Source organism: Theropithecus gelada, chromosome 8 (genome assembly GCF_003255815.1).
Source record: "Theropithecus gelada isolate Dixy chromosome 8, Tgel_1.0, whole genome shotgun sequence".
Lineage (NCBI taxonomy): Eukaryota > Metazoa > Chordata > Mammalia > Primates > Cercopithecidae > Theropithecus > Theropithecus gelada.
Window position 1 is genome coordinate 11,492,354 of NC_037676.1, and position 10,721 is coordinate 11,503,074.

Below are 10,721 nucleotides of genomic sequence, written 5' to 3' on the forward strand. Positions count from 1 at the left end.
AAAAAAAAAAAAAAAAAAAAAAAAAAAAAAAAAAAATTTGAGTTAAACATTTTTGTTCCCACCATGACTTTGTGGCTTTCATTGGACCAACCCACCATTAACAGTAACAAAACTTAAATGAAATACATGAAACAGCTGCTTTAAGGCATGAGGGTAGCCTGTTCACATAGGATTTTCTGAGGTAGAATTCATGAGAAAGGGGAGAGTCAATGATGTATCACACTGGTTTTTCTTAAGCACTTGAAAATTAGCATGAAGGGAACATAAAGCCCCAGAAGAAAGACAGCCTATCTAGGCTGAAAAAAAATAAGCAGAAATTTTTGTTTTGTGCAAAATAGTGAGGCTTCTGCTTCTGGGTAGGATGCAGTGAATAAAGATGAAACAAATATAGGAAAAAAAAAAAAAAAAAAAAAACGGATTCATTTAAATTGTAAGCTTTAAAGGCCGGAGAGGAAGACATAAGATTCCAAAAGCAAAAGAGCCTTTGTTAGGAGAAGTAAGAATATTAAATATTTACACACAGAACAGAAAGGTTCTTAAAGAAAAAAAAGCCCATGGCAACAAAAATCTCTGTTACGACACTTGTACCTGATTCTGGGAGATATTCATGCAAATTTAACCACAATTATCCAGCACTGCCAATTTTTATTTAAATAGATTCATTTGTAATTAGTTCTATTTTTGCAATGTTAAATTTTGTAATATATTGCCTATAGTTATCAATACTATATTATATACTTTAAAATTTGCTACAGGTTGTTATGTAAGTGGTTTTATCATAAAGAAAACAATGAAAAACGAGGGAAGCAACCTTTGGAGAGGATGAATGTGGCAAAGATGGTGGTGATGGCTTCATGGGCTTATCCTTATCTCTAAACTTATTAAGTTGTATACATTAAATAACAGCTTTTGTCAATTCACTTTGATAAAGTGGTTTAAAAACAAAAAGGTAAATTTCTGCACCGTAAGACTGTACTTTTAAAGTGAGTCTTTCATAATCCATGTTTGATTTAATCATTACCATGTACATATATACCATTAATATAGTTAGGACATATAATTTTGTGTTCTACGTACATTAGTTCCATTGAATGTCACTGTCTTTTTATTTTGAGCCAGAGTCGCACTTCTTTGCCCAGGCTGGAGTGCAGTAGCATGATCTTGGCTCACTGTAACCTCCTCCTCCTGGGTTCAAGTGATTCTCCTGCCTCAGCCTCCTGAATAGCTAGGACTACAGGCATACACCATCATGCCCAACTAATTTTGTATTTTTAGTAGACATGGGGTTTCACCATGTTGGCCAGGCTGGTGTCGAACTCCTGACCTCAAGTGATCCATCCATATCAGCCTCCCAAAGTGCTGGGATTACAGGTGTGACCCACCATGCCTGTCCCCATTTTCTAACTGACCCAAATCTATGTGTTTAAAACTGAATTAAAAACATAGAATTTGGGCTGGGCACGGTGGCTCATGCCTGTAATCCCAGCACTTTGCGAGGCAGGCAGATCACAAGGTCAGGAGATTCAGACCATCCTGGCTAATACAGTGAAACCCCATCTCTACTAAAAATACAAAAAATTAGCCGGGTGTGGTGGCGGGTGCCTGTAGTCCCAGCTACTTGGGAGGCTGAGGCAGAAGAATGGCGTGAACCCAGGAGGTGGAGCTTGCAGTGAGCCGAGATCATGCCACTGCACTCCAGCCTGGGCGACAGAGTGAGACTGTTTAAAAAACAAACGAACAAAAAAAAAATAGGAGTTTAATCAACCTATTAGATTATTCAGCAACGACATTTAATGCTTGCATTTTTGACAGTACTAATTTAATCTTATTACTTCTTACACAATTCTGCATTCAATATTCCCAGGTTATTTCAGAATTGTACATTTCATCCCACATATTTTAAGTAGAAAGTCTGCTCAAAACCGTAATTTTTTTTCTCAAGCATGTGCTTGATGGTTTTATGTCTTGTCCCCCAGCTATACATCTCAATGGCTTTTTAGAGTTTTCTTCCCTGTCTTTTTTGACATGAAAGCTGCCTGAAGGTTCTTCTACTATCATGTCAAGATTGTTTTCTCAGTGGAAAAATGCTGGTATTGACTAAGGAATGAGTAATTTACTGAGGACTGCCCTCCATTCATGTCACTGAGCATTCTACACCATGTGAATTCTGATCTATTATAGAAGTGCCGCTGTATTAAGAAAAGGATTTCTCATTGAATAATTTCTCTACTATGAATTTCTGGAATTGTGCAAGAGGCCTCATCCACCTAATAAAAATATTTTCACAAATTTCCTGTTTTTATCAGTTATCTGATAATGAATTTTCTTGCAGACACCAAAACTGGTGCTCAGCTGAATGACAGTGCACAGCAATTACAGACGTATGGTTGCTCGCCTGTCGATTTTACTCATTTGTTTAAAGGATGGCATTTTCACATTGACGACAGGTACAGAATTTTTGTGATGTGATTTCTCCTGTTTGTTTAACAGTTAGAGCTTTGGATGAAGACTCCTCCACATTCCTTTGATCTATAGTTTCATTCTCTCCTAGTTTGTGCCATACAGCTTAAATACATATGGATTCTCCCTACTTTGGATTCATTTAGGTTGAGCAAAGTGGTGATTACAAATAAAGGCTTTTCCACACTGATTACAGACATTATGTTCCTGTAGTATGTCAGTCCTTGGGTGTATTTAGTGTTAACGCTATGGTTGATGACTCTTACATATTCATTACTTTTTTAGTGTGAGTTCTCTCATGTTGTCTAAGGTTAAAAAATTTACTAAAGGCTTTTCCACATAGAGGACATACATATGGTTTCTCTCCAGTGTGAACTCTTTTATGAAGTCTAAAGTTATAACTTCTATTGAAGGCTTTACCACATATATTGCATTCATATGGTTTCTCTCCCGTGTGAGTTCTCTCATGTCGTCTAAGGACAGAAGAGTGATTGAAGGCCTTTCCACATAGGTGGCATTCATATGGTTTTTCTCCAGTGTGAGTTCTCTCATGTCGTCTAAGGTCAGAAGATTCAGTGAAGGCTTTCCCACATACATGACACTCATATGGTTTCTCCCCAGTGTGAATTCTCTCATGTCGTTTAAGCACAGAAGATTCAGTGAAGGCTTTCCCACATAGATGACATCCATGTGGTTTCTCTCCATTGTGACTTCGCTCATGTTGTCTAAGGTGAGAACAATGAGAGAAGGCTTTTCCACATAGATGACATTCATATGGTTTCTCTCCATTGTGAGTTCTTTCATGTTGTCTAAGGTAAGAACATTTACTGAAAGCCTTCCCACATAGATGGCATCCATATGGTTTATCTCCTAAGTGAGTTCGCTCATGTTTTCTAAGGTCAGAGCAATGAGTGAAGGCTTTCCCACATAGATGGCATACCTGTGCTTTCTCTCTAGTGTGAATCATCTCATGTCGTCTAAGGTTAGAACTTTTACTGAAGGCTTTCCCACATAGATGACATCCATATGGCTTCTCTCCAGTGTGAGTTCTCTCATGTTTTCGAAGATCAGAGCAATGAGTAAAGGCTTTCCCACATAGATGACATCCGTGTGGTTTCTCTCCAGTGTGAATCATCTCATGTCGCCTAAGATTAGAATTTTTGCTGAAGGTTTTCCCACACACATGACATTCCAATGTTATCACTCTAGTGTGAGTCACATTGTGTGGTCTAAGGGCAGAGTTTTGGATAAAGGCATAATCAAATAGATGACCTTCATCTGATTTACATCTGGTGTGAATTTCCTTGTGTTGATTAAAGGATAACCAGTCACTGAACGTTTTCCCAAACTTTTTGCTTACAAAGTGTTTCTTTCTCATGTAAGTAATCACATTTTGAGTCAATGCAGTATGTTCAGTGAAATCTTCTCCTAAATCATTACATAGAAAAGGATCCTCTTGAGTATGAGATCTCTGGTTTTTGGAAGGAAATGAAAGACTATTAAAGGTTTATCCACACTCATTCATTCATTACTTCATTCATTTCTCTACATACTAATTCTAGAGTAATCATTCAGTAGTAGATTCCAGTTACAATTGTTCCTGTATCAGTTGTATAAACATAGTGCATTATCTAACTGCATGTAGAGAGTTTTTCTGTTGTAGCATCCCAACTGAAGAGCTATCTGACTAGTATTAAGACTTTATCCTGGCCGGGCACGGTGGCTCAAGCCTGTAATCCCAGCACTTTGGGAGGCCGAGACGGGCGGATCACAAGGTCAGGAGATCGAGACCATCCTGGCTAACATGGTGAAACCCCGTCTCTACTAAAAAATACAAAAAAATAGCCGGACGAAGTGGCGGGCGCCTGTAGTCCCAGCTACTCAGGAGGCTGAGGCAGGAGAATGGCGTAAACCCGGGAGGCGGAGCTTGCAGTGAGCTGAGATCCGGCCACTGCACTCCAGCCTGGGCGACAGAGAGAGACTCCGTCCCAAAAAAAAGAAAAAAAAAACAAAAAAAAAAAAAAAAAAGACTTTATCCTGTTTGAAAGTTTCAGCACATAGTAAAATTTATACAATTGTCCTGTTATAAGGCCTCATGTTATGGTTTTGATTTGAAGTTAATGTCTTCACTACATCCAAACTAACTAAAACTCTGCCGGGAGGGCTTTAAGTACAGTCAGGTACCTGTACCAAATTCCAAAGTTGTTCAATGTCCAGGTTTCTATATGGAAGAACAGGGTTTGCATCCATAAAGCTTACCTACCATTGTGCTGATGGTGGATGTGCCCTTCTGATAGGTATGTTGAATGAATGGTATCTCTTGATGTTTAATGTCACCTTCTCTACCTGAAATAAATTTTTTAAAAAAAGATGCTATACAGGCATTAGGGGAATAAAAATGTTAAATAGCTACAATGCCTATTTGAGTGTGTTTCAAATACACACAGACAGGGAAGGCATGTTAAATTAATGATACTTTAAGAAGAAGAGTATTATAGGAAATTGACTACTGACATTTTCAGCATATAAAAAAATAAAGAAGGCAAGTTAAGGAAGTAAAGGAAAGAAAAATTTTCAAAGAAGAGGACCATTATAAAGGGCTACTATGTAATAGTTTAACTCAAATAAGTACACAAATATCCCCTTTACAAAAGCCAAAGACAATGACAGAGATATACTTGAATAAAAATTGATACCTACAAAGTATAATGTCAATATCTGAGAAATGTTTCCCTCAGGCTTTTGCCTACATTTCAGAAACACTGCAAATTTAAGAAACCTTCCAGCTGGGCGTGGTAGCTCATGCCTGTAATCCCAGCACTCTGGGAGGCCGAGGTGGATGGATTTCCTGAGGTCAGGAGTTGGAGACCAGCCTGGCCAACATGTTGAAACCCTGTCTCTACTAAAAATAGAAAACAATTAGCTGGGCATGGTGGTGTACACCTGTAGTCCTAGCTACTCAGGAGGCTGAGGCAGGAGAATAACTTGAATCTGGGAGGCAGAGGTTGCAGTGAGCCGAGATCGTGCCACTGCACTCCAGTCTGGGTGACAGAACAAGATTCTGTCTTAAAAAAAGGACAAAAGAAATCTTCCTTTGGCAACTGTTGGGGCCTACTCACACACTGGCCATGTTTCTCCTCCTCCTATTGAGCACTGCTTCTTAGAGCTCACCTTGCAGTAAGCTTATTCCTTGTGTTGAAAGTTTCTCTACTTGCTGCAAATGAGAAAGCACAACTGATTTGCAGAGCTGTTTGCCTGTTTTTGGGAAAAAGATACATGGATTTTGAGTTCTGTGCTGACAAATGTACAAGGTTATCAGGTACAGGGTAGGCTACTGGGAAGGATAAGTTAGCCACTGAAGGTCAGCCTGGGAAGATTACCTTGAAGACAACACTGACAGTCCTTTATGAGCAAAAGGAAAACTCTTGAACTTGTTACCAGACATAAAAGACCAATAATTGCTGATGGTCATGCCTCACTTCAAATACTGATTGCAGAATCCTCAGTATTTTCACTCAGTATTGCAGTGAAAATCCTCAGTATTTTCACTCAGTATTTTCACTGTATTTTCTCACAGTGAGAAATTACAAGTTGTCATAGTGTTTGACATTATATTAAAAAATAATGCAATAAATACTAGCTCCACCAGAACAATCTAGGTTCTGTGCAGAACAGTCCCTATGATAGAACAATTACTTTAAAGAAATCAATACATTTATTTATGCATTCAAAAGCAGTGAATCTTCATAACTTTTCTGAGTTTGGGAGATTGAAGAGCAAAAAGGATGTGAAATTGTGGTCAAAAAGATGACATTCTAGAGAGAGGACAAATCAATATAAGTGAAAAGGAAATAAATGGCTGTCAGGTAATTGTGAGAGTTATGAAAGGATCAAGGCAGAGGTTGAAGTGACAGATGAGAAAGCTGTTCTAGAAACATGTAGAATGAATGAATGAATCAGTGAAAAGCAGGTGAGTGAATGAATACATATATACATACATACATAATAAATATAAAGAGACTCACCAATAGAGACCAGATGACTGATGTTCTCCAACATCACATCTTGAAACAGCTTTCTCTGGGATGTGTCCAGCAGGGCCCACTCTTCCCGAGTGAAGTCTACAACTATATCCTCGAAGGTCATGGAATCCTAAAACATTATGGACATTATGGACATTCTCTACCAATGTTCAGTGGAGCAAGATAAAGTGACTGTCCTAAGGAAGTGTGGGTGGTATGAAAGAAAACTCAAACAGTGTTTGGGGTTCCTGTCACATCCCTTTAAATCTGAACTGGGAATCTGGCTTTCAGATACACTAAAGACATAAAACTTCACATAGAGAAATATCACATGATATAACCTGAAGATTTCCCAATAGACTTCTAAGTATAACTTCCAGATACTAATTATGAAATCTTGACTTGTAAATTTAGAACTAAAATTCTCCTCTTCACCACCTTCAAGAAAATCCATAAGCCAGGCGCGGTGGCTCACACCTGTAATCCCAGCACTTTGGGAGGTGGAGGCGGGTGGATCACGAGGTCAGGAGATCGAGACCATCCTGGCTAACATGGTGAAACCCCGTCTCTACTAAAAATACAAAAAATCAGCTGGGTGAGGTGGTGGGCGCCTGTAGTCCCAGCTACTCAGGAGGCTGAGCCAGGAGAATGGCGTGAACCCGGGAGGCGGAGGTTGCCGTGAGCCGAGATCGCACCACTGCACTCCAGCCTGGGTGACAGAGCGAGACTCTGTCTCAAAAAAAAAAAAAAAAAAAGAAAATCCATAGACTCACTACAAGGGAGGCAGTATCCACAATTTGTCACATTTTAATCAATACTTTAATTAGATATTCCACTACAGCACCTCAGTGTCCTCATGAATAAAGACCTGTTATGAGTTCAAAAAGATCCAGTGAGATAATATGTAAAGTGGTTCCTATCTATCATTTTTTAGATACAAGCCACAAATACATTATTCATGAAATGACTGAGAACACTCAGTTGAGTGAACAACTTTCATACAGAACTTAGTAGCAGCAGATGCAGCCTCTTATCTCTACACAACTCAGGTATTCACTGTTAATGGATAAGGATGAATGGCTCAGCAGCACAAGCCAGGGGCTCTAAGACTTCAGTACGGAAAGATGGTCTCATCCTGCCACTTCCCATGGTCTGAGGACTTCCTTTCTCAGTTTTATCTGGGACCTCCAAACACCAGGTGATATCGTTTGGCTCTGCAACCCCACCCAAATCTCATCTTGAATTGTAAGCCCCACATGTTGGGGGAGGGGCCTGGTGGGAGGTGATTGAATAATGGGGGTGAACTTCCCCTTGCTGTTCTCATGCTAGTAAGATCTCAGAAGATCTGCTGATTTAACAGTGTGTGGCATTTTCTGATTTGGTATCTCTCTCCTGCTGCCTTATGAAGAAGGTGCTTGCTTCCCCTTCCGCCATGATTGTAAGTTTCTGGAGGCCTCCCAGTCATGCTTCCTGTTAAGCCTGCAGAACTGTCAGTCAGTTAAACTTCTTTTCTTCATGAATTACCCACTCTCAGGTAGTTCTTTATAGTGGTGTGAAAACCGACTATTATGCACTAGGTACGATTCTCTTTTGTTTCTTCATGTTGTCTCTAGATTTAGGGGTTAAAAAAATCCTTTGATTATCCTGGTCTCTCCACTTCAAAAATTTCCTCAGAGTTTTAAATTTACTCTGTTTCCTATACTCCATCACTTAATGCACAACCAAAATTAAAGAAACAACACTTCAGTTGCTTCCAGTTATCAAATTTGATCAGAGGTTCATTTGGGGACAAGGGTAATAAGAATTTTAATTTTGTTTTCTAAGTTTTCAAAAGCACACATTTATTCTCTCAAGACATTAAGATTTTTAGAAAGGAAAAATAAATGAATAATTCCTCATTGTCTCCTCTGTCCTAATCCTATCTGCTTTCTCTTCATGTTAAACAGCCCTCCCCTAACACCTGAAACACTAGACTAACTGAGCTTGCCTGGGAAAACATCTGCCTTTGTAAGGGCTATAATCTTCTGCTCTCACTTATTTTCACTGCCTATCCGCATATACTCCCAAGCCCACTCCTGCCAATAACATGGGTAATGAGTGAATTTATTTCCCCAACAAGGCCATGAGAGGCTGGTAATGAATGAATGATTTCCCTGAGACTGGATGAGAGAAACAAAATCCTCTCACATCTTTTCTGAGAATACGCAGCCTTAGTAGAGGCTGGAATGAGTGTACTGTTGAAAGGAGATTACTTCTTGATGACTCTTTGAGCCAATGTAACCATTCCAAGCCCTGGGAAATCTTAATTGGAGCTTGGATCCTTGAATGCACTTAGAACATCTATGTTAATAGGATGAATCTGCCCTTAGGCTGGTAGCAGGGGTACAAATTTCAGTAGAAAGAAGAATTTCCCACTCACCAGTGATGGCATTGTACTAGCTCAGCCACCAAATGTATTCCTCTGGGTTTTCACTCACACCATCCAAGCACTAAGAAGACAATTCTGAGAAAAACAAAAAACAAAACAAAATAAAACAAAAAAACCATGACACTCCAGTTTTGCTTCTAACATCTGTCCCAAAGCCATTAGCTCCAGTCCAACCAACAAGCACATGCAGTGGGTGGGGGATGGGTTGGGTTGGTGGTTCTCCTCTTCCAGGGTCAGAAGAAGAGAATGACTATTGTTGCTAATAAATATATAAATATTTTGATTTTAGACCTAGAAATGTGAAAATCATGGAGTTTCATATGCTACCTAGCCCATGGAATTCTGAAATGTTCAATTCCCTCTATGATTCCAAATTCTAAGAATCCCTGAATCATGCAGATACGGTCTCCACCTACAGATAAATCCTGGAATTTCTCAGATTTAATTATTCTTGGTTTGTGTGCTTGCAGGCTTTCTCCGCGCATCTCAGCCCTCATGAGCCTCCTTCCATTCCTTCTCCCTTCCGCTGGTCCTCTGTATACACTTCTACTGAATGATTCTGTCTCTTCCACGTGAGGCTTCTAGAAATACCACTCCCTGAAGTCTGACCCTTAGATAAATTCAGCATGAATTTATCTACCAAGCAGCTTCAAATTTCATTTTATGATGGTGGATACCTTAAAAGACACACTTTACAAGTGACATACCTTTATAAGAAATGCTAAAGGGAGTTCCTCAAGTTGAAATGAAAGGACACTAACAACATGAATATATGAACATGTATGTGACATTGTTATTTATAAGAAATAGTTTGGTTTTCATCCCCAGTTCCTGGCACACAGCCCCCCAAATGCTTGTGATTTCCTAAGTAATAAAGTTGCTAGGAGAAGCTTTTGTTCTTTTTGGTCCTTGACCCTGGTTCCCAATACAGAGCTCGTAATGCATTGGAACTTCATGGGTGATAGGAGTGTCTTTTGTTCTAACAAAACAATTATTATTGGGCTATAGGATAGGGGGTGATTACCTGAAAGACCAAGACATGATTATAAGCTTGGAACATACAGTCCCACCCCCTATCCTCTGGTAAAGGGCAGAGGCTGGAGATCGAGTTGATAACAATTATGCCTACTAGATGAACACTTTGCAAAAATCCCTAAATGATGGGATTCAAAGAGCTTCTGGATGGGTGAAGAGCCATCCACATGCTGACAGAATGGTACATCCCAACTGCTTGGAGACAGACGTCCTGAAACTAAGCCCCTTCCAAAACTTGCTGTATGTAACTCTTTAGCTGGCTGTTCATTTGTAATATTTAAAATGCCCTTTGTAATAAATCAGCTAAGTAAACTGTTTTCCTGGGTTCTGTGAGCTACTAAACCCTAGCAAATCTAACATAAAAAGTAGTTCTTGCCGGGCATGGTGGCTCATGCCTGTAATCCCAGCACTTTGGGAGGCCAAGGCGGGAGGATCACCTGAGGTCAGAAGTTCAAAACCAGCCTGGCCAACATGGTGAAACCCCTCTCTACTAAAAATATAAAAGTTAGCTGGGCGTGGTGGCAGGCACCTGTAATCCCAGCTATTTGGGAAGCTGAGGTATGGGAATCGCTTGAAACTGGAAGGTGGAGGGTGCAATGAGCTGAGATCATACCACTGCACTCCAGTCTGGGTGACAGAGCAAGACTCTGCCTTGCGGGGGGTGCGGGGAAGGAGTTCTTAGGAACCTCTAATTTTTAGCAAAGTCAGACAGAGGTTCTTCACTTTTTAAAAGATTCTTTTTCTTTTTGCTCTTCTGATTGAATAATTTCAAATAA

General features: G+C 39.7%; 1 protein-coding gene across 1 annotated transcript; it reads right to left on the minus strand.

The window, feature by feature from the left end:
- Positions 1 to 1,801: 1,801 nt before the first annotated feature.
- On the minus strand, positions 1,802 to 9,187 carry ZNF596 (zinc finger protein 596). Its single transcript, XM_025394354.1, has 5 exons — positions 8,902 to 9,187; positions 6,486 to 6,612; positions 5,632 to 5,715; positions 4,724 to 4,806; positions 1,802 to 3,931 (listed from the first exon to the last, which is right to left on the minus strand). The coding sequence occupies exons 1-5, from the start codon at positions 8,911 to 8,913 to the stop codon at positions 2,723 to 2,725; spliced, it is 1,515 nt and encodes a 504-aa protein (XP_025250139.1). The 5' UTR covers positions 8,914 to 9,187; the 3' UTR covers positions 1,802 to 2,722.
- Between the last annotated feature and the right edge of the window lie 1,534 nt (positions 9,188 to 10,721).

Excerpts from the sequence above, each read along its gene's own strand:
- ZNF596 (XM_025394354.1), bottom strand. Across the intron at positions 4,807-5,631 it reads AGGAATAAGCTTACTGCAAG|GTAGAGAAGGTGACATTAAA; the intron begins GTGAGCTCTAAG and ends AATTTATTTCAG. Across the intron at positions 3,932-4,723 it reads CATCCACCATCAGCACAATG|AGATCTCATACTCAAGAGGA; the intron begins GTAGGTAAGCTT and ends TCCAAAAACCAG.